Genomic DNA, 24,039 nt, shown 5'->3' on the forward strand with positions numbered 1-24,039 from the left:
TTTCCCATGACATTGAATGACATACTTTACTATCATGTTTTTTCATGATTTTGGACAACACACTATAGTATACCGTTTTTCATGGCTTTGGACAACATACTATACAATGACCTTTTTGTGATGATGTTGGACGTCGTACTATCACGTGACGTTTTTGTGGTAATTTTTGTGATAATTCCAATATGCCTTTTTTTCATGATTTTAGATGATATACTATACTACAACATGTTTTCATGGTTTTGAAGAACATACTATACTATGATGTTTTGGGTTTTTTTGTCATGATATAAAAAATTGCTGGATGGATATGATATTTTTTATATATTTGTTTTTATTTTTATCACTGGTGAGACAATAAAAAGCATTTAGCCTGAGAATGGAGTCACAGGGAAGGCCATGTTGTTACCCTACGAGTTAAGACTCAGCTTGAAATGAACTTGCCCCCACAGGATGTTAGGATTGAAATAATTAATTCAATTTTTAAATCTGTGGGAAACAGTGAATGTTGATAAGAATGGGCTCTGAATCTGAGAGAGCATTGCAGCACTTTTCATTTTTCACTATTTCATTGAAAAAATAAAAGCAAACAAACAAAAAAATGCCCATGAACATATTATCTGCTGTTTTTTAAAAAATCTGCTGTCAAATCAGGAATTTCAGGACATGACAATCCCAAGGGCAGCCCATGAAATCCTGGAGGGACTGCTAGGCTTTGGGCTAAATGCTAATGTTAGTGTAGTAACATTCAAATAACTATTGGAGGTTAACCAGGGTTTCTGAGGTGTTCACCATATTAAATATGACTTTTTAATTACCAAATAGAATTAAATTAACCATACAAGGCGAAGAAAGATGGAAAACCAGTAAGGACATAAGGCCTACGTTTATTGAGGAAATCTATATCACATTTTTGCAGCTTTTTCCATCCGAAAATAACTATTTCTAGAACTGCTATCATTGATAAAAGGCATAAAATGGATAGATTCTTGCTTGTGTTGTACGTCGCTTTGGATAAAAGCGTCTGCTAAATGAAATTGTAGAATTGTAGAATTGTAGATTCATTCATCAATAAAAGATGTTTTTACTGAACTTAATTGTCCATTATGAGTTGATGAGCTTTCTAGCAACTGTAGTCCACCACTCTTACTTGTAGTTTATAGATTTATAAATCCCATACAGCTGACAAAAAAGTTGGTTTACTGATTTGGTTTAAGTTCTTAACATGTTCAATCATTCAGATCTTCCAAGACCCAACTGTCCTCTGGCTGATCTGAATGAGCCAAAGAAGGTTAATATGAGAGCAGCACTAACTGTACACTGTCTTTCTGTAACAGGCAGGTCTGACTTGTTGAATCAGGAACCAGGAAGGCTGACCAGTGCCATGGAGAGTTTGGAGGTTTCAGAGGTAGTCATCCTCACTGGACAGCTCATCCTCATCTTCATTGTAGTTGTAGTGGTGATAACTGCTGGGGCCTTCACCGGGGTCGTCGCTGCTGGCAGCCGAACTCTCCCCGGTGAGCTTTGACCCTTCCGAGCTAGCAGAAGGACTGCGACTCATCCTCCACAGCTGGTGTGCAAAGGTCCGCCCCCAGCTGCAGTGCTGGCCAATAGGGCGCAAGAGCCGGATGAGCTCAGCGGCCTCCTGCCAGTAAGAAGTTCACTTGTTGTGGCCCCGCCCGGAACGCTGCTTGTTCATGGTGGTCAGCATCTGGCTGATGTAAGAGGTCAGCAGGTCATCCATCTTGTAGCCCTGCAGGTAAGGTGGAAACACACACACATATTGAAAAGACAGATTTAGTTTCATGGTGACGTGAATGTGTTTCCAATTACTAAAAAAGACATAGTATCGTATGTCTTGAATAATGCCCAAAAAAGTCCAAGTACAGTATGTCCTGAAAAATTTCATGGAAATGTCATAGTATATTATGTCGTCAAGAATGACATAAAAACAAAATTGAATTGTATATCATGAAAATGTCAATGTGTTATTAAAAATTTAAAAAGTTCACAGAATTGTATGTCGTTAAAAGTCTAAAAAATGTCAGGGTATAGGATGTATGAAAGTCATAAAAACCTTGTATTATAGTGATTCAAAAAAAGTCATAAAAACATCATAGTATAGTATTTTGTCAAAAATATGAAAATGTCATCACACAAATGTCATTATATACTATATTGTGAAAAATATCACGTCATAGAATTGTGTCAGTCATAAAAAACAGGATATAGTATGTCATTAAAAATATGTAAACATCATAGAATCGTATGTCATAGTATGATATGTCATTAAAAAATTCATAAAACCTGAGAGTATCACGAAAAGGTAATACAAATGTGTCAGTCATAAAAATGTCATAGTATAGTATGTTGAAAAAATATCATGAAAATGTCACAGAATTATACATCATTGAAAAAGTCATAAAAACGTTATTGTATAGTATGTCATCAAAAATATCATGAAAAGGTCAGAGTATATTTTGTTGTTAAAATCATGATAACAATGTTATTGTATAGTATGTTAAAAAAAAACCTTGAAAACATCATAATGTATTAATCCGTCCAAAAGGTCATGAAAATGTTATAATATAATAAAAACATCACAGTATGTCGTTCAAAGTCATTAAAACCTGTGAAGAATGTCATAAAAAGCCTGAGTATAGTGTGACATTTAAAAAGTAATGAAACCGTCAATGCATACTATGTCGTTAAAAATGTCATATAAAACGCCTAAGTACAGTGTGTCATAAAAAATAAAATGTAAAAGTCACAGTATCTCATGTCAAAAATTATGCCCTATAAAGTCATAGTATAGTATGTCATCAAAAATATCATGACAATGTAATTGCAATCAAAATAGTCCTAAAAACATCAGAGTATATAGTATGTGTAAAAAAAATTAGAAAATATCACAAAATTGTATGTTGTTAAAAAAAGTCATGGAATAGTATATTGTTGAAAAAAAAACCATAAAACCATGGTGTAGTGTTTTTAAAAATTTCAATAACGTTACAGTATGGTACATTGTCAAAAATATACTGAAAACATCACAGTGTAGTTTGTTAAAAACATCATGGTTTATTATGTTGTTATAAAAATAAAATAAAATGTAAGTTTAGAGTGTCACTAAAAATATGATCAATGTCATAGTATGGTCTGTTGCTACTAAAAAATCATGAAAACATTATAGCATAGTATGTAGTCAGTAAAGTCATAAAAACATATTAGCATTGTAAGTCATTAAAAAGTCATAGTTTAGATTGTCATTAAAAATGTAATTAAAAAATCATAGTATTGTATGTGGGTTAAAAAGTCATAAAAAGGCTGAGTATAGTGTGTTGTTAAAAAGTCATAAGTGTCAATGTATTCTATATTGTTTATTATTGCCTTTATTTGTTCATGCTTGCTGGGCACCTAACAAACTTTTGGGGCTCAGTGATTATTTGAATACTTGCTTTGAATTTCAACATTTACAGTATCTGTGTGTGTGTTGCTGCCACCCACCAGTGAGGTCTCACACAGCAGTTTGCTTCCTCTGACCAGGTTGCCGATGGTGATGTGGAAGTAGGTGTTCCCGCTGCTCCAGTTGGAGATCTTGGTGAAGGGGTGAGTGATGAGGATGTCCTGCACAAACACACAGGGAGGACGCAGGTTACCTTCAGGGACTCTGACGATGATACGTCAGTGGTAAATTACAGAAACACAATACAGGTAAATAAAAAGTCTGAACTGAACATAAAAAAATCTGACAGATGGGGAGGGGAGACAAACACAAACCTTTGTCTTTGGGTCGATGAGACTGACTCCATGCTTGTTTATGGCGATCAGCAGGATCTCTGGGTAGTTGGGCTCTGTGGTTTGCTAAAGACAAAAACAAATTTATGTTGTTATAACATTAAACATTTTTACATACAGCAGGAAAGTTTCCCTGCAAAGTTTGTGTTAAATATAGGACATCTTATTTGAATAGTGAGGAGCTTCCAAACATTTTCCCTGGATTTCTCCCTCTTAGGTGGGAACGACTACAGGCTCATTTATACTCCCTTCACTTATGAAAATAGATTTATCTGTTTCAAACTTTGTAAAAGTCACTGCCTACCATGTGTCCCTTATGATGACAATGATATCTCCAAGAGATGGCACTAGAGGGCAGAGTCATAAGTTTCACACAACAAATGAGGCGACGGTGAGTAGTTCATAATAATGTACCTTTGAACAGAGGCAACGTTATAAACAGTGGTGGTCTTTGAGCTCATAAAATACATCGTGACATGCGGACAGAGGTTTCTTTTCACTATGTTACCAATTTGTTCCATGACTTGGTTCCCATAGTCTCCAAAAGTAGGATGGGAGCCAGAGCCTTCCGTTACCACGCTCCTCTTTTATGGAACCATCTTCCATTTTTGTTCAAGGAGGCAGACATCTTTTCCACTATTAAGGGTAGAATTAAGACCTTCCTCTTTGATAAAGCTTATAATTAGGGCTGGCTCAGAAGATCTCCAGTGGTACTGCTTCATTTTATCTATAACCATAAGCTTTCAAAAAAAGTGCACAAATACAATAAAAATGAACACAGAGTACAAACGGAAGGATCCATCCGTGTCCATATACATATCTAGCTGAGCATATCTGAGCACTTACTGACATGAGTGACGGTGACGAAACGTCCAGTCAGTTCAATTTGGCCTTAAATATGTTAACTGTGTATTTACCTTGACCTCAAAGAAAGCGGACCCAAAGGTTGGCCACTTGTAGATGATCTTGAGGAACATCAGTTTGGCCTCCTCCCTTGATTTACCGGCCTGCTTGTTGAAGTATGCAACCACCGACTGTAACAACACACACACACCTTAATTTTTAAACTCAGCTCAATATGTAAATACTTAAGTATCTCAAAAACAACACATTTTCTAGCATAAACATCCAGTTGGACAAAATGAACATTAACAAATAGCATTACGTTTTAGTTTCCAGACAGTATATGAAGCATATCGAACATCGGACGTTTACCCTCTGAAAAGTCCAGTAGCAGTAATTTATCAAAGTGCTTGTTCAACAAGCATAAAGTTGCAAGAAAGCTTTGTTTTCAGCTGCTTTACCTACAGCCTCTTTTCCACCATCACTGGTGTCTGTAATCAGCCTACAAGATTGTTTATGCTATGAAAGAAGCATCACTCCGTCACATCACTGTACAATTGTGTGTTTTGCAGGTTTACCCTTTTCCAGTCATCTGGTGACATCTGACGAATGAGATCCTGGGGAACCAGCTCCCGAAGCATCTTGGGAATTGTTGGAAAGTGGGACTTGTCATCCTCAAACTTGACGCGGTAGATGAGTGCTGCAAGTTGGAAAACCTCCTCTCGTGAACACTTATGGTATCCACGCAAGTATTTAGGCAGCTCCTGATTAAGAGAAAAGAATCCTTAAATGAAGAAGTGTTGACATTATTTACACAAAGGTTCAGCTCTAGTATGAATTAAATATATTGTTGGAGGCAGTACTGGAAAATGATAGTGTCAAATTTAAATTAAAAAAAAAATACCAACCTGGTAGTAGTGAAAGATGGAGTCGGCAAAGGAGTCCTTCCCTGGAACTGTGTTGGTCCACAACTTCTTCATGAAGAACACCTGATACGTCAGAGAGGGAACGATTCCTGCAAGGTGGGATGGGAGGAGGGTGAAATATAAGTATGATCAACCTGAAAACTGTGGTGTAATATTAGTTTTATTCAAGTTTTTTTCAGCACCTATTAAAAAAGTTGTGATGTTTCAGAAATCCTGCAAGTTTGCATTTTTACTTCCTGCATATGAAGCAAATAAGAATAAACAGTAAGAGCCTCTGACTGTAACTAATTGTTGTCCTTGTGCTGCTGCAACACAGGAATTCCCCTCTGGGGATCAATAAAAGCTTATCTTATCATACACCTGTGCTGGTGTGACACGATTTAACATTTCTGATTTGAAATTTGCTACCAAATGTCCTGAGGGAACTTCTGTTCTGTCCCAACGGAGGTACAAACCGTCTTTAGCTGGTCGAGATTTCTTGATCCAGTCTGTCAAATGTCTGACAAAGTCAAAGAAGAAATCTCCCTCTGGCACACTGATCACCTGCAAACACACACACACACACACACACACACACACACACACACACACACACACACACGGTATGTCATACATATAAGTTTGGTGCAAGCTAACATTAGAGTAAAATCAAACATAGTTCACTTTAGATTCTGTAAAAATGTGTAAATTGTTGTTTGACAAAAAGTTCTTGGGCCTCGTGAAATTATGGTAATGCTTAATATTTGCTTAATCCTACAAAATTTGCAGTAAATCTGTCTACTGTCATTAAAGTTTCCAAAGTCTGCAATTTCTAACATAAATGCATGGGTAGAAATTAATACATCAGGAAGATGTAACCCTATACCCTGCATATTTTTTTAAATAGAAATAATATTTGAAAGCTTCATATTGTTCCTTACTGGGTCGAGAAAACATTTTATAAAAAGAAGTTAAAGGACACTAGTGAGCAAAAAATGACACAAAACACCTGCAAAAACATGTAAGGTTAGGAGAGACAATAACAAATAAATAACAAACTAATAATGCCACATTTCTATTAAAGGAGTAAAAAAACTGTACGTTCCAATACCCATACTACCATACTATATAGTATGGCAGAAAAAGATTTAGTATGTCCCAATACATAGTATGTCAAATGCTGTACGCCAAAAATACCAGGATGTTCTAATACATCCAATCAGATTTTGCAGTTTGCAAGTTTTTCTGCCTGTTCTTACCCATAATCCTCTGTGCACAAGAAATACATCGCTTTGACCTAGCTGCAAACAGATGAAGCTTTTTATCAGCCGATTGAAAGTTGTCAGAAGCCGCAGTGATGGATGACGGCGCATTAAAGTGACTGATGACGAGGAGTCGAATAGTAATGTATTTGTATTATATATTAATTGTTTGTGAACAAAATAATAATAGCGATTAGGCTACCAACAAAGAAAAAACAAAACAGTGCTTTAAAAAATGCATATCTAGGTTCATTTTAGTAATATAAAATGTTTGAATCCACATGGTATGCAGTTGTAACTTAAGGGTTAAACTACATATATATAGCCAAGTAACAACAGCAGAGCTCCCTGGGTTCATCTCTGACTGCCAAACTCAAAGTTCAAGGCACTGTGTTATGAAAAAGTAATATGTACCGATTGTGTGCATACTGCCTGCAACAGTATATATTATGTAAGGGCAGCCATAGCACCTACTAAAAGTATAAAGAATTAGTATGTGATTCAGAATGCACCCAAAGTGTCATTTTGTTCTGCTTCCCAAAACCACCTCTTGACCTCTGACCTTGTCTGAGATCTTGACGAAGAGGCTGAAACCTTCAGGAGATTTGAGCAGCAGTCTGGTTGAGATGTTCTGGCAGAAATCCTTCGCTTTGGTGCTGGACTCCACCTCAAATGCCTGCAGGTTTCAGACAAAAAAATCTCAATTATCAAATGAAACTTTATTGGTTTGTTTCTGTACTGTTTGTCCATGTGAGTGTGTCTTACCTCATCTGTATCATCAGGAAAGTAAACTTTGTGGAAGATCTGGGTTGTCTTGTGCTGGATCGCCTCCACTTCCACCAGATGAGGAGGGTATTTCCTGGATCCATTACTATTTCCATGACAATGAAAAAAAAAAGGCAGGGAAACAAAGAGTCAGTCTACTTGCGGTGGTGGAAAGTAACTAATTACATTTACCAAGTACCCTTTTATGTTACTTTATAAACACTGTATTCTTTTTACAACCATACATTTGATAAAGTTTTTTTACAACCATACATTTGATAAAGTTACCTTATAGACTGAGATTATTAATGCTAAATATAATCACCAAATAAATCTATTATTGTATACTGAACAACATTAAGTATATGAAGTAATTAAAATAAGTTATATATTTATCAGCTGCAACATTAAAGTGATAAACACATTAATGCATCAATGATTGTAATCTAGAATGTAATATGTATTGTCCATTGCGCATAATGATACTTTTACTTTTGCTACCTTGGTATATTTTCACGTTAAGACTTTAGTGTTGAGTCTTACCGCAGAGCTTTGTGCAGTCTCTGCATGCAGTCTCCAGAGAGGGGGTGGTGTTTCTTGGACTGGAGGAAGCGCTGGATGTGCGGCAGCAGCACATTACTGGGAGGATACAGACCAGTGCACAACCACAGCAGCTCCCAGCCTTTCTCCTCGCTGTACCTGCAGCAGCACAAAACTCATGTTCAGCTTCTGCATATAAACAGCTGACAGACTCAGTGATGATTGGATGAGTAATGGACACTGAATGCAGTTAAAGTGTTTGATGAACAAAGTATCTTCCCATAATATCAAGTAGATATTTTTCTACAAGCTTCACTGTAAATGAAATATAACCCTAAATGCAAGTGCACTGATTATACTGATTATGGCATCAGTTTACACACTTGACGTGGTTGTCAGTGAGTTGTTTGATAATTTGACAGTAGATCTCGTCTTTCAGAGGTTCGGCCTTCAGCGCTCCTTCAAAGATCTGGTCTGTCAACTCGTTGACGGAGCGCGTTCGTTTGGACGGGTAGTCACCCATGTACTTCATCATAGGTGGAACAAACGTCAAGGAATAAAACAAACTGATGAGCTTGAATATAAATAAATGTCTGGATGTGAGAAGAGAGAGTCTCTTTATAATAATTAGTATTGTTCAAACTTGAGAATCCAAGAATAGAGAGTAAATCAGTGATAAAATACGTAGGTAATTAAGACAGCAATGTGGCCTATTAGCATCTCAGAAATTGATTTTTTGTTTGAAAATCATGGGGTTAATGCCAGGATAAAGGCTTGGATCTGTGATTCTCATAGCACTGCAGTATTGTTGCATTGCAGTATTTGATGTTGCAACATCAAATACTGCAATAAAACAATCAGAGAAGTTACTGTCTCTTGCAATAAAGAATAGTTTTTATAAAGAATAACAGTTACAAACGTGCCTCTTTCATATTTACAAGCTTATATTTGAATTTGTTAATACAGCATTACAGATTAAATTTGATAACCAACTATGTTAGGTTAAGGATTAGATCCAGGACCGACAAGGTTTGATAACTCAAGGACCCTGAGTGAGTTGGACTTTCCTCGTGACACCATGCAAAAAATGTTAGTGTTTATGATAGTGAGTTTGAAAACTGCATCACAACAGTTATTTTAAGGATATCTATAAAGGACATGCAGGCGTCCTGAGCCAGCTCCTCATGGTTGACGACCTTCTTCAGCAGCGGCAGCTTCAGTGGCTCTCTGGTGCAGCTCCACATCTTGTCCTTCCCACGATTCTTAGTAACCATAACCCTGCTCAGGGTGTGTTTGGGAGGAGGCCTGGAAGAAGCAGGTTACATATGTGATATGTGGGCCTGTCAAACTTGTTTGTGTTGATAATAAACGATGCCAAGTGGTAAGATTACTGAGGTCAGATCAGAGAAATGGAAGTATGTAACGTGGCTCGTGTAAACACAGTAAAATTACACACAAATAGGTAAAACAAAAACTGCCCTTGTGCATGTGAGCGCTGGTGTACTATGTTTTGTTTGTGAGCATGCGCACATGCCTGCATATAATGTATGTACTGTTCATTTGTTATTAATCACAGTGTGTGTGTATGTGTGTTTACCTGAAGTAGTCGTAGGAGAACTCCTCCAGTGTGTAAGGTTTCATCCTGCCGTCGCTCTCTGGCATGACGAGCTGCGAAATACGGACCGACTCCTGTCGCTGGTCTGGTGTCATGGTTACCAGCGCCTAATTGGTTGGATTAAATCAGAATACATTCAGCTGATGTATGATTCTGTTTAAATTGATTTACAAGACCTGCATCTTTTCTCTCCTTTTTGTTTGACATCTTCAAACAAAAAGGAGAGCCACATAGGTCGTGTCTAGATGGTAAACCCAGATTCCCGAAAACTCCGGCAACATTTCACGTGCCAAATTTCAAGTGATCATTTAAATCCAAACCATTATCTCTTCCTGACATTAACCACACATCAACCTACATCACTAAACAGCAAGACACGAATACTTTGGAGTGGCTCTTTAGAGTTACAAAAATCTAGGGTTACCGTCTGGCCACGACAAGCCAGGTGTCATCACATTATATCAGATCAGATTAAACTGTAACAGCAACATGTTAACAGGTTTTCAATGTTAATTGGCCAAAAAAAGACTAAAACCTGCAATTGTGTTTGCTACTGGTCAAAGGCTCACAACACTAAAGCTTCCTTTAAAATGCATTTTCTTTTAAAAAGTACAATATTTTGAGTCCCTGTTGGCTCTTTGTCTCTGTTCATTGTCCTGTTCAGAGAAATTCTTGATATCTAACATCACATTTCCACATTGTTCATTGTCATCATTTACTTATTTTGTGTTTCCTTGGGTATCATTACTTTTTTTAATTTGTTATTTCTGATATGCTGAAAATAATGGAAAACAATTCTCACTAATAATCAGATATTTTTGGCTTTTTGCTGAACATCCCCTTAAAGTGTGGCACATTTATTCAAACTAAAAACCCTTTTTGAATGAAAAAAAACTGAAATGAAGTTTCAGCATCCTGCAGACTGAGCTGTGATGCCATTGACATACAACAGCTTCTCTCCATTAAAATGAGGAAATCAGTGCTGTGAAGATGAGTGTCGCTCTAACAACAGAGATCAGCAGAATATTTGTTTAAAAACAGAAGTTTATTTCATAGAACTTCTTAGATGTGTATTTTTCTTCTCACCACTATTTCTTGCTGAGGTCGGGTCATGGTGGGCAAGACATATACGCAGTCAGCTGGGAAATCTCCTCTCTGATTGGTTCGTTCGTTGACCCCGTGTGCCCAACCAGAGTTGAGGACCTGCTCGCCAGTGTCCTGGTCCAACAGGATCAGGTCTCCCTTCAGGAAGCTCAGGAAGGTGGACTCCTCCCCGGCTGTGCAAGGAAAAGTTTTAATGAGATGGAATGATTAACTTGCATTTTTTTTGCAAACCCCTTCTTTTCTGAGTGAATCTAAGGCCAAAACTACCGAAATATTTCTGATATTAAAAAAACAGAAACAAACTCTTCAATTAAAGGTCCAGTATGTAGGATTTAGGGGGATATATTGGCAGAAATGGAACATAATATAATAAGTATGTTTTCTTTATTGTAAAATCACCTGAAAATAAGAATTGTTCTTAAAATGACCTGTTTATATCTACATAGGGAGCAGGTCCTTGTCCATGGAGACCGCCATGTTTCTACAGTAGGCCAGAACAGACAAACCAGACACTAGCTATGGACAGAAGCCTCTCTATTCAGAACTTACTGGGGTTGGGGTTGTCCTGCAGTGCGACAACAAACTTCGACCTCTTCCTAAGGCCTTCCAGGAAGGTCACCACCAGGTCACGGATGTCCTCTGCGTTGTTGGAGGTGAAGGTGTACTCATCTCCTTTGATTGTTGCCAAAGTGAAACTTTGACTCTGCAACTTTCCTCCCCTGAAAGAGTTATGATGAGAAGATAATCCTTTATTCATCCCACAGCGTGGAAATTTAAAACATTACAGCAGTGAAGGGATAGTGCAAACAGGGAGCATCAGTAAAAAACATACACAGCAATATAATAGTAAGTACATATCAGTAAAAAAAGAAAACTACACAGGTCAGTGTAATAAGCAAACTGCAAAACCACAAAGTAAAATAATAAGAAAGCAGTAAAGCCACAGCAATATAATAAGTAAATATCAAAACAATTAAATATAATTAACCAGAAAGGCTGGGTGGATGATTCACATTACTGAACAATTCAACAACAAATAACATCTATAGTCATTCCTCTCCACAGCGACATAAGCATTTTTTGACTTTCTCACCAGCGGGATGACATCATCTGTGCGTTACTTCCAAAACAGTTACAAAAATAATGGCTAATGGTTTCCTGATCTGATGTAGCTACAGTTAATGTTTGATTTGATGTAGTAGTCACAAAGAAGACTTGGGTAAAGTTATGGAAAGATCATGGTTTAAGCTAAAATAACTTCTTGGTTAAGGTTAATCAACCTTCAATGTCATGGTCAAAACAAACAAAATAAATGTTTTTGTGATGTAATGCTGTTGTTTTTCTTGGGAGGAAGAGACACCAAGAAGTGGATGAAGGACAGGCGTTTAACTGTTAAATAACTATAGCTTCCAGCATGCCTCACCTGCTGCTGGATACTGCAGTGATTTCTGGGAAGGACAGCTCTAGGAGGACCTGCTCCTGCTCGTCCACAAAATACACCCCAGTCCAGTTGACTGCGACGATCAGATCATTTTTAGGCAGACTGGGACCTGAGAGGCAGAGAGGTGGAGAGTAAACTTTCACACATGAAGGATTCATTGTCACACACCCAGGAGCGAAAGATTTCTGACAAAATCTTCAGTAATTCAGTATGTAATTGGTTCCACTGTTTCCTAGAGGACAGTTTAATTGGATACCTACAAGGAACATGAGGACAGCGATTCATTTTCCCTTTCAACTAAATCAAACTTATTGCTTATGTAAGTTTCTTCTAACAAAGTGTTGTACCAAAAAAGCTGACCGTCAGCACACCTAAGTGTCCTTTTTAGATTCTTTAATTCTGGGCCTGTGACAGCAACACAATAAACGTGTTTCAACCAACTGTCTTCATCAGCATTGTGAATAGGCAGAAACGACCCCATATATACAGGAAGTGTTGTTTCAAAATAAAACATATTCAACAATCAACACCATTACAAAAACATCTCGCAAGGTGGGGGTCACGACCAGACAGACCATACATTCAATACAAATAAATACTAAAGCAAGGTCATATTTAAAAACCTCTGATGTGTACGTTTTCGGTCACTGCAAACAATCATATACCATTAAAGTACATTTTTACAAGGGGTTCAAGGCTCCTGATAGCCTCTAGTACCGTAAAAAAAAAACCAAAAAAACATATGATGTATACTTTGTTGGTCACTGCAGAGTAAAGTGGGGTGTTGTCTCACCATAATCACAAGGGATATGACAAATTAGTGACTCTATAGGGAGTGAAAAGTTATATGAAGCTACAGTGTACATCCAGATCAAGATATCAAATTACAGCCAAAAAACAACAACATCTAGTGGCCACTAAATACACACCATTAGACAATATTCAATTATATAGAGCGATCATAACACAATTAGCATCTCACAAAGTTCATCAAAGTAGCCCTTATAAAGAGACTTGGAACCCTAGTTGGCCTATAACAGGTACACAATAGGGGACAAAAAATATATCAGAATAAGCACATCACAGAAAAAAGGTCACTCACAGAAAATACCCCAATAGTAGCTCCTCATTAAGTCCTTTAGGATATTCAGTCTGTAAAGCATGTATTCAAAAAGCTTCTCTGTGGAGGAGGAGTTTATCCCTGCCATACCCTGGAACCTCAAAGAGCAAACATCATGTCCCATAGCATTAAAATGCCTCGCTACCAATGATTTTTCATCCTTATTTCTAATGCTACTTTTGTGCTCAGAAATATACATTTTCAATTCTCTTTTTGTTTTTCCAAGAAAACAAAAGCTACAAGGGCATTTCAGTAGATAAACAGCATATTTTGTTTTGCACGATATCCTGTTTTTATAGAATACTTCTTGCCACAGTGGGGATGTGAAAAAGATCCTCTGATCATAGCGTTACACTGGACACAGTTCGCACATGGGAAATTACCACCAGGCAGGTTAGATAGGAAATGTTAAGATCAGAATCAATAAATTATGCTTTGCTTAACTCGCACATATAACGTAACCCTATAGGGAGGTAAATAGATATAAAGCTACAGAGAACAATCAGTTAAAGATATTATACACAGGCCCAGAATTAAAAGTACAATGCTTTTTGAAAAGTTTTTCAGTTGCGGTTTAGAGTGTGATCCTCTTTTCTGTGTCTTCTAACACTTAAGTAACCATCTTTAAATCAGTACACGCAGCATGTCACCTGCCACCATTGGTAGGTTTGCTAATCTACAGTCTACTTTTCATTTCATCTATTTTCTCTGTCGTCTTGCCTTTACGCCAAGGGCAACTGAGACCACATGTATCCATGCTATAATAATTATGATAATGATTTGGTTGCTGTAATTTGTGGGCTTAATGACCATAAAGCTTTATATTGATGTGCAAGGTTGGTTAACTACAACAATTAAGCCCCATCCCACCCTATCCAATACTTGGAATTTGTTTGTGTGTAATTGCCAGTGGTGGAGGGAGGATTCAGATCCGTTCACTTAAGTAAAAGTACCATTACCAAATTGTGAAAATACTCCACTACAAGTAAAAGTCCTGCATGCAAAACCTTATGCAAGTGAAAGTATGTTATCAGCAAAATGTACTTGCAGTATGAAAAGTACCAGTATTCTTAGTGCAGTACAACGTTCGGAGTCAGTGTTTATTAATGTTAATTATGTTTTTTGGATTAATATTAGTGCTGTATTAATGTGTTATTTTCCTGCTGTAGATGTTTACGGTTGTGCTCATTTTAGCTCCTTTATGTACTGTTGGTACTTGGTTAAATCTACAGTGACGCATCATACTCCTCAGGATCATCAATCTAGTGGAGTAAAAACTACATTTGCCTCTACGTTGTAGTGGAGTAGAAGTACAAAGTACCTCGGCTTTGCACATAAGTACAGTACTTGAGTAAAGTACTGAGTTACATTTCACTACTAGTAGTTGTCTATGTTTTGTCTGTTTTAAATTAAATGTACGTGAAACTAATTAACTGAATAAGAGTTTGCGAATTTTAAAATTTTAGCATGTCCAAATGTGCCTCGAATAAGCAGATTTGGATGACTGAATATTTAGTGATTCCTCTCTGCCTCAGGTCACAAGGGAAAAAGGTCAGAGATTCTCACCTGAAAACTTGAAGGCTTCGTAGAAACGAGAGAAGAGCAGAGGCCACTTGTGACGGGAGAAGTCCACCACTTCCTCCTTCACCTTCTGAGGGTCAAACCTCTTCTGGGTGTAGATGCCCTGAGCCCACAGAGAGAAACAACGCTAACATGACATCCACTGTTAAAGCCCATCAAAAACTGCTCACAGATAAATGAAATACCACCAAGGTTCAGGGCAAGATTGATTCATTATTTGAGATTAGATTAGACTGCAATCTGAATTCATTGTATTGGTGTTAATATTGGATTTTATTTAACTGCATCATGCCACATGTTCTGGACACATCTTTAGTTCTTTTACCAAAACCTCTCCATCTCTTACTCTGAAATTAAAAGGGGGTTTCTCCAAGTCGGCTGCTCATAATTAACTAGATTACTTGGTATTACGGAATTAATCTTCTGCTGGCATGGCATGCTATGCTTCTACCTTTCTTGCCTTTCATTTCACAAGTCTAACGTGTAGTTGAAATTTCATTACATGTTATTGTATAAAACCCAAAATGTCACCTGCTCATAGTGTTAAAGGACAAAATAAGGGATCGAAAAGTCAGTAGGATTTTTTCCTCTGAGGACCATGAATGTCTAAACAACATTTCATGGCAATCAATCTTATAATTTTTGACTTATTTAAGTCTAAAGTAGTGGACTGACCACCCTCCCTAGAAGCCTGGCTAAAAGCTGCAGGCTCTTCTTTGGATAATTTCACTAAGAGGATGTTGACAGACTTTGTCCCAGTGAGGAGCACCTTTTTGTGTGCAGCCATGATGAAATGAGCCCATTTCTCCACTGTCCTGGCAGTGCTGATCTCTCTGTCGGGGATGTAGGAGGGGATGAGGCTCAGCAGGCGCTCCAAAAGGATCTCTGAACCGTAGTCGACATAATACTGCTGAGAGGCCAGTTCTGCCAGGTCATCCTGGAGACACAGAGACAGAGAGAGAGAGACAGATAACGGAATGTCAGTTTGGACTTTTGTTCTTACAATGAGGGTGTTAAAAGACAGTAGAGGAAAGGGAAATGTTAACAAAGAGAGGCAGCCAAGTAGAGAATGTTTTTTTAAAAACCTTGGGCAATGGAGAATTTTTGGAAAACATAAAAATAAACTTGGGGATGTTGTTGATGTCTATGGGAAATGTTGTTCTCTAATATATATTAAAGGTGCCTGTTTTACATTTCATTATTAAAAATGATCTAAAAAAAGATTATTGTCCAAAGTTTCAAAGTGAACAAAACACTTAAATATATATGGATTCTGACACAATTTAAAAGAATAATTCAACATATGGGAGAGCTGTTCCTCTCATATCTGTAAGTGTATTTCCCAAACTGTCAAACTTTAAAATAATGGAGGAAACAACACACCCTGTCGCAGCGGTACTCTCCAAACTTGACGCCCCTGACGGTTTGTTGGTAGATGAGGTTGGTGGCGACCTGGTCGTCGGCGGGGCAGTGCCAGGGCGTGAAGATCTCCTTCCTGAAGAACAGCCTCCAGGGGGCATTCCTCTCCTGGGCTCCCTGCTCCTTCGCATACTGCTCACACTGCGACACGGCGTCCATCACATGATCATTCCCACTGCCTAAAGAGGAGACCTGCAGGAGGAGATACTTTTACTTCTACTTCTGTTGCTATAAACAATGACTAATTTACCTTCCTTCGCTAGTGCTAAATATATAAACTGCTAATTTTTTAAAATATAATATGGATTTATGAGTAGCTCATTATTTTTCAAAAGTATTAGATTTATAAATATAATTATTTAGGATCAGTTTTACAAAGACACTTTGAAAAGTGACATTTTGTCTATTCCTCACTTCTTCAGGCTGTTTGAAGACTAAGTCTTAATTTTATGGTTAAGGTTTAAGACCCCCTCCATACATGTTTTAAGACACATAAAAACGCTTTAAATAATAATTTGTATCTGATGTTTTTCTACTAAAGAATCAATTACTTAGCTAAAAATTCTTAATTAGCATCTACTCCTTCTTTCTCAATTAAAAAAAGTCCTAGATCTATGAATATCTAAATGTGTTTTATTTCAAAAGTTTAATTGCTAAATGATGTCTCCTGCCTCTCAGTGTGTGAGCGTGCTGGAGGTTTTAAGTTTTCAGGTGTGTGCCCACCTTGTCAAACAGTGCGATGTAGAGCGAGAAGCCGAAGCGGTCCCGCAGGTTGATTTTGTCGGACAAGGCGCCGCAGAGCTCCTTGGCTGTAGTGGCAGAGTCCGTCAGTAGTGTTTTGGTCGTGCCGTCCATGAACGTCACCGGCAGCATGATGGGCTTCTTTGACTTGGTGGCCTGGATAAAGATTTAAGAATTTCATTTGACACCAACAGATCACGGACTTCTTCACAGTCCGTCACATTAAGCGTTCCTCTGTCCAGGACTAAGTCATGATTTTGAAAATGTATTTGACCTCTCTCACAGTGTTGTCATTCATTTACTGTTAATTGTATTAATTCAAAATCACTTTTAATTACTTGCTTTGTTTTTGATGCTCTATTTCTTGCATCTGCCTTTTAATGTGCATTTTTTATTCATTGTGAAGTACCATGTATTACATCTTTTAGTACGAAATATGCAATATATAAAAGTTTTATTCTTGTTTATTTGTAGTGGTCGGCATATAAGACTATATTGCATTTAATGTGCTCTTCTCTTATACTGTCATGCCCAGTGCCCATTGACTCCACTCAATTTTCCATCAACTTAAAATGAATTCTTGGTCTAATCACCCAAAATGTCTTGTGGTCAAGATGTTTTTATGTGCATGTATGAGAGAGGCACTTAGTTTATCACCAGTGAATTGAGAGTTGCACACTGGTTCACAATAATAATAAACAGGATTTAGTGATGTAATATTGACAGGTGCCTACAAACTATATGTGATTTTATTCCGGGAAAAAGACGATGTTAAGCGCCAACTGCTAACTCTGAACACAGAGAAACCTTAAAAATAAAACTTACCTTGATTATTTTTCTTAAATCAAATCAATCTGTGTGTGTTTGTACCTGCAGCTCCAGCCAGGACGGTGGTTGAGTTCTCGTCCCATTGACAAATGTTCGTCTCAGTCTCTCTTCACAGTACGGAGCGTAACCTGGCGGACCGCTGCTGATGAAGTTCCTCAGGTACTGTAAGTAAAATAAATAAATACAAGTGTCAATGCCTGAACCTGCATCAACAGGGCAACATCTGAAAACAATAATTAACAGTTGATACTGTCTCCCAGAAAAACAAAAACACTCTCTATATTCATCCTCCAGTGTCTATAAATGTATAGAATCAATTGAGGAAATAAGTGGTGGAAATGTATGATTTTTTGGCATCTTCCTTCTGTGTATTAAAGTTGAAAAGATTGTAAAAATAATGCAAGTTGACCTTGACAAACTTGTCTGAAGGAGCGAAGCAGCCGACACACAGAGAGATGAGAATCCAGCCGCGAGCGTGAGAACTCTTAGACGGGTTCTGACTCAGCTGCTTGCAGATCTGACAATAGATCTCATCTCTAACAAACACAAACAAACAGACACACACACACACACACAGCAGGTTAGAGAGATTAGGTAGCAGTGTTTTTCCTGCCATTAAACTGGGGAATGGCCCAACTGAGGATGTATTGATTTTAATTTAAAATATAAGTCTACATGAAAGGAAAAATACATTTTCCTAGTTTTAACCCTGTTAATTGATCATTTATCTTTTGTTATATGTGCGTTTACCTCAGTGTCGGTCTCAGGATCCCGTTGCCAATGATGAAGTGAAGTTTCTCCAGGTTGGATGTAGGCCGGTCCTCTAGCATGCTGTTGCCGTGAAGACCATACTCACCATCGTTAAGGCGCTTGGTGACCTGAAACGCATCACACTGTAACTTTTCTAGTTCTGTGACGCCACCTAGTGATTACACTACCAGGCTGTTTTTAATAATCCTCTATGTCTGTCTCCGTCTCTCACCTCCTCAGTGATTTTGGATTTCTTCTTCAGGGTGAGGGACACCAGTTTGTGCCGGACGCTGTTCTTCTTGTGGCTGTCGGTGTGAGGCATCTAGAGGCAGAACAAGACAGGAATCAGCTCATAGAGTAATCAGAGATGCTCCTCCTAGCAGCACACAGAATACATAACAACTCCCACACTGTTATAAGTCTACTTATTTTAAAAATTAAAAGCATTTATAACATTTTAGAACTGGGACAAGATGTAAATGTATGAGGAATTCCTGTGGATGAAAGTAAATCCATTGATTATAGAAGGGAGGAAACATTGCTGATGAACAAACAAAGCAGCTCATGTTATTAGTTAAAAACTCAAACTTACATCTGATATTCTCCCTCCTCTCCTTTTCCTTACCTCCCCCTCCCCCTGCAGTGCCTGCAGCTCTCTCTTGTACGTCTTCTTTCCTAGAGTCTCGTAGATTTTGGTCATGACGGGGATCTTCTCGCTTCCATCGCTGATGGCTGTGTGGTACTTGGGCTCTGGCAGATCTCCCATAAACCTTAGCACTGTGATCCACACCGCCAGAGCAGCCTGGGCACAAAAAAAAGATTTATCACTTTTATGAAATGTTATCTATAGAAATGGATGTCTGGGAATGTTTTGTTTGTTGCATCTTTACTATCAGTGGAGAGGATGGACAAAATTAAAAGATCACTGAATTGTTTTGTTACCTCATGTGTGTTTAGCACAACTAAGATCATGTTGAGGCTGTTGCTGTGTTACTAGCATCTGACTAGTGTTGCTGCAGTTTAGAAAAGATTCAGGGAGTTGAAGTGCAGCTGCATGCTGCCTGACTGATGAATCAGTGTCACAGTGAGCACAAATTAACGGGACTGCAGGTACGAATAAGAACAAAATCTTACTTTTGACATTTTACAAGACAGATGATTGATGGATTCTTTAATAAGTGATTTCATTTGAAATAAAAATTATTGTTTGTGGCAATCCTAAAAATGTCCTGATTCTTTTCTTGTTTATTTAAGCGCTTAACATATTAACCAGACCAGATGTTTGTCCTTCAGAGCAACAGCAAAAAACTTCACCGCTTTTTAGAACTGGTAAGACTGTTGTGGGGTCAGGGGTCTTAGTCGACCTACCAGTTGGTCTCCCTCATCGTCATGGAACAGCAGAGGCTGTTTGAGAGGCCGGCGGACGTAGGTGTGTGTGGTGGTGCCCTGGAAGTAGGTGGCGGCAAACTTGGCGAACTTGTATTCAGATAAATCCTCCTCTTCATCGTCCTCAGGCAGAGGAAGAGCCTCATCCAGATCCTCTTCCTCCAGCTCCTGATGGGTCCGCTCCAGGTCCTGCAGAGGAGAACCAGCTTCAGGTGAAATCCTCCAGACTGAAACTGTTTTCTAATCTTTACAGCTGTGACTCTGCTCCATGATCCGACATCTTTCGACCTCTCTAAACCCTTTCGGGTAATATCAAAAATAGTGCAGATTGCACTGTGCTGCAAATGTAATAAAATTATTCAATATATTTCATACTTTTTACTTCTATTTATGTGCCATACAGTCAAACATTTTTCACACTTTCTAATCAAATTCCCCGTCGTTATCAGACACCAACATCATGCATACACAATTCCTCTGTGCGTCCTCTTTTACTCACTGTTTCAAGTTATTTTGATTTTTTAACACACACACAGATATATACACACACACATATACATATATATATATATATATATATATGTATAGTACACATACAAGTGTAAATTATAATTTATTAATGGCTGGACAAAGAAAAACTGAAATTTTAAAATGTGACATTTGATCAAAATTGTACTGCACTGTATGTATGAGATGAAAATAAGTTTTAAAAAAATATTTTTTGTTATACTATGTGGAACTGAGTGCAAAAAATACATAATAAAATATAAACAAATATTTATCTAAAAAATCATTAAAGAAATAAAAAACAATAAAAACAGTACTCATGGCTTCTGAAACTGCCCAAGGACAGAAAAAGAAATCTGTCTGTCATTAAAATTAATTTTCATCACTAAAAGAAAAACTGCCAGGCCTCTTAATGTTTTCATTTTTTAGGTAATTGAATACATTTTAAAATTGGTATCAATAATTGTGAGCTTTTTTTCAACCCACTATGTATTCAAGTGTATTGGCTGTATGATTTGTGGGTTTGGTGGATTTTGTGGCTCTGACATCTAAAGATAAAACAGTTAATTTCAACTCATGCAGTTAAGAGAAAAAAAACCTTCTGTCGACTCACCTCAAAGCCGGCGGGGGCTTGTCCCTCTTGGCCAGGAAAAGAGGCTGTTGTCCCCAGAAAGCCGAACATCTTGTCCACCATGTCAGAGTCGTTGACGGGCTCCAAACGCGCCTTCTCCATCTGCTCCACCATTTCCTTCTTCCTCCGAGCCTCCTCCTTCTCCTTCTTCTCCCGCTCGGCGTCTTCTTTGGCCAGCTGGGCCAGACGTTCCTGGAAAATAAAAATGTCGTATATGATATAACCTAACTTTTGAAGTGCATGTAAATGGAATGAGAGCAGGGCAATATTCTAGACAGGAAACCCAAGATATACTTAACTTGAATAAGTCTGATTTTGAGATGCAAAATTGAGGTTTGGAAAATGTCTTCAAATGTCTGAATTCATTGCTGAGCTCTCACCTGGTGTTTGCGTTCAGCTTCGGCCTTTGCTCTCTTTGCTGACATCTGATTTCTCAGTTTGGTCTCCTCAGCCAGGCGCATCTTCTCCGCCTCCAGCCTCCTGCGGTACTGAGGGAAGAAAGAGAAGAGTCCACTGTTAAAAAAAGAGCAACTAGTTACCAAAACAACACAGGCTCACCCCCAGTTTGTCTTGTTGACATCTTAGTCAAGAATCAGGCTTAAACTGTACTGAATCCAGGTAAACAGCAGCAAGAGTGTGAAAGGGACAGAGACAAGTGGCGTGATGGTGATAACATTCATTTTAGAAAATAAATGTAGTATTTTAAAAATAAAAACATTCAAATAATTGAATGAATTTGGGGTAAAGAAACACAAAAGTGTAGTAAAACAAATGCTTAAAGGGTAACGCCTGTATTTCCCAGCCTGCTCTTATACTTGAACAGTTTTACAACAAACTGAATTAAAATAATCTTGACAAACATCATATGTGTAATGGCACAGTTCAAACAGGATCAAAACGGTATTTGTCTTTCACCGTTCACTACTGTACATATATTTTTTTTAAATAGGGTCCCACAGAGGACACTGGAAAGGGATGGACTTCACCTCTCTACAAGTTAAGTAATGACTGCTGGAAAAAATGAAGCGGAGTAAAAGTACAATATTTCCCTCTTAAGTGTTGTGGAGCAAAAGTAGAAAGTAGCAGAAAACATTCAAACACCTTAAATTGTACATTATTAGAGTACTTGAGTAAATGTACCTGGTTACATTCCACCAGTCTGTGCTTTGTGCATTGTGTGTGTGTGTGTGTGTGTGTGTGTGTGTGTGTGTGTGTGTGTGTGTGTGTGTGTCTACCTCTCCCTTCAGCCTCTTGTACAGCCGGCGAGCGATCATGCCTCTGGTGTAGGCCTGGATGGTGATGACTGCCCACAGCCGGTGTCTGAACGCCCGGCGCACCAAGAAGCCCCGACAGCGAGCCTGGAAGCCTGTGATTCGCTGACGGGCCACGTGATACGAAGCACACAACTTCCTGGAACGAACTAGAGCCTGGAGGCGAGAGAAGCCCGCTCGCATCTGAGGACACGGACAAAAAAAAAAAAAAACAAGATTTATTTTTAATCTTTTCTGATAATAACATATTGCCTAAACTGAGTTGCATCCTGAATCACAATCAAGAGCACATCTTTGATCTGATTTGCACTTTTGTTTACACTTTTCTATAATTTAGTTTGTGTAGAAAAACAAGCGATCCTCCTCACAGCTCCATAGTTCTTCCTACACTGATACCCTCTCCACGTCTTCTGGATCAACACAGCAGACTTCCTCATCTTCAGGAAATTTGATCTGATGACAGAAAGTTAAAATGTGAAATTACTTCTGATGGAATCTTTACGTGTCAAAACATTTAATCACCAAGAAAAAAAAAAACAACAGAATTGCTCAAAATCTGATCAATGGTTTCAGTGATGAGACTAGGACTAGGTGAACCTCTTTTAGAGCTTCATCAAACAATTTCACATGACATCAGGTTTTTTTCAGGCCTACCTGTCCTTGAAACCTCGAACCACCTTCTGGATGAGGATGACCTTGTCTGTGATGGCTTTGTCTCTCTCGATCTCCAGCAGCATGTCATGGTGATCCTAAGCAGCAGGAGAGACAGGAGCAAACGCAAGTCTTTAGGCTTCACTCCTTGGGAATCATGACTGCCTGCACGAAATGTCACGGTGATACATCCAACAGTTGCTGAGATATTTCTGTCTAGACTCAAGTGTTGGACTGGCTAAACCAAACAAAAACGTGAACATCTGCCCTCTCAAAATGTCCAGTGTGAACTTGGTCTTTTGTCAGGACGCATTAAACACAAAGCTACAGTTCTTGCACTTTTCTCCCTACAAGCTTTAATCTTAAACTTTTTCTGTCTCCTCCTGCTGTGATCTGTCCATCCGTCCTGTCAGGGGAAGTGTGGGTGCTGCCCTGCCTTCACCCCCCTGCACTTTCTTCTTCCTGCTCTGCTTCCTGTCCAGCCGAGCAGTAAGGCCTGATAAAGATAAGGGTACGTTTGGTCATTTTCAACCTGGATCCTATTTTCACGTTTTTGTGTCTGTGTTCACACCATCAATCTACGTCCGATAAAAATGTTTTTGCAACTGACAGGCTCAGGTTGTTATCGTAAGTGTCTGACAACATTGTAGAAAGGATCCCTACTGAGAAAGACTTTCATTTTTTTAATTTTATTTATTTATTAACAAGAAATAGCTCCAAAATTACCATTGACAAGATTTAAAGGTTTATTTCAACCAAACCAAAGTTGGTGATTGCTGGAGCAGCGGAAAGATGAAACAAAATGTTTTCTCTCTGTTATATTGTTTCTGTCGACTATAAATGAAGTGTGATTAACTATAAAAATCACTGTTTTATTGGTCCTGTCT

General features: G+C 38.2%; 1 protein-coding gene across 1 annotated transcript in view; it reads right to left on the minus strand.

Annotated features, from left to right (window-relative positions):
• Positions 1–301: 301 nt before the first annotated feature.
• LOC121943457 (unconventional myosin-VIIa-like) overlaps positions 302–24,039 on the minus strand; it is a 58,286-nt gene continuing 34,548 nt past the window's right edge. The window contains exons 19-49 of the mRNA XM_042486976.1: positions 23,156–23,250; positions 22,870–22,954; positions 22,466–22,684; positions 21,611–21,718; positions 21,213–21,422; positions 20,075–20,281; positions 19,332–19,508; positions 18,939–19,028; positions 18,707–18,834; positions 18,366–18,492; positions 17,999–18,118; positions 17,111–17,284; positions 16,352–16,579; positions 15,738–15,905; positions 14,954–15,071; positions 12,250–12,376; positions 11,376–11,545; positions 10,809–10,999; positions 9,705–9,829; positions 9,255–9,412; positions 8,491–8,644; positions 8,111–8,266; positions 7,568–7,673; positions 7,365–7,478; positions 6,017–6,104; positions 5,544–5,650; positions 5,214–5,399; positions 4,710–4,826; positions 3,775–3,858; positions 3,502–3,621; positions 302–1,750 (exon numbers count right to left, since the gene is read on the minus strand). Coding sequence (XP_042342910.1) covers positions 1,658–1,750; positions 3,502–3,621; positions 3,775–3,858; positions 4,710–4,826; positions 5,214–5,399; positions 5,544–5,650; positions 6,017–6,104; positions 7,365–7,478; positions 7,568–7,673; positions 8,111–8,266; positions 8,491–8,644; positions 9,255–9,412; positions 9,705–9,829; positions 10,809–10,999; positions 11,376–11,545; positions 12,250–12,376; positions 14,954–15,071; positions 15,738–15,905; positions 16,352–16,579; positions 17,111–17,284; positions 17,999–18,118; positions 18,366–18,492; positions 18,707–18,834; positions 18,939–19,028; positions 19,332–19,508; positions 20,075–20,281; positions 21,213–21,422; positions 21,611–21,718; positions 22,466–22,684; positions 22,870–22,954; positions 23,156–23,250 — 4,350 coding nt within the window. The 3' untranslated portion in view covers positions 302–1,657. The remainder of the gene's footprint in view (positions 1,751–3,501; positions 3,622–3,774; positions 3,859–4,709; positions 4,827–5,213; positions 5,400–5,543; positions 5,651–6,016; positions 6,105–7,364; positions 7,479–7,567; positions 7,674–8,110; positions 8,267–8,490; positions 8,645–9,254; positions 9,413–9,704; positions 9,830–10,808; positions 11,000–11,375; positions 11,546–12,249; positions 12,377–14,953; positions 15,072–15,737; positions 15,906–16,351; positions 16,580–17,110; positions 17,285–17,998; positions 18,119–18,365; positions 18,493–18,706; positions 18,835–18,938; positions 19,029–19,331; positions 19,509–20,074; positions 20,282–21,212; positions 21,423–21,610; positions 21,719–22,465; positions 22,685–22,869; positions 22,955–23,155; positions 23,251–24,039) is intronic.

Source organism: Plectropomus leopardus, chromosome 5 (assembly GCF_008729295.1).
Source record: "Plectropomus leopardus isolate mb chromosome 5, YSFRI_Pleo_2.0, whole genome shotgun sequence".
Taxonomy (NCBI): Eukaryota; Metazoa; Chordata; class Actinopteri; order Perciformes; family Serranidae; genus Plectropomus; species Plectropomus leopardus.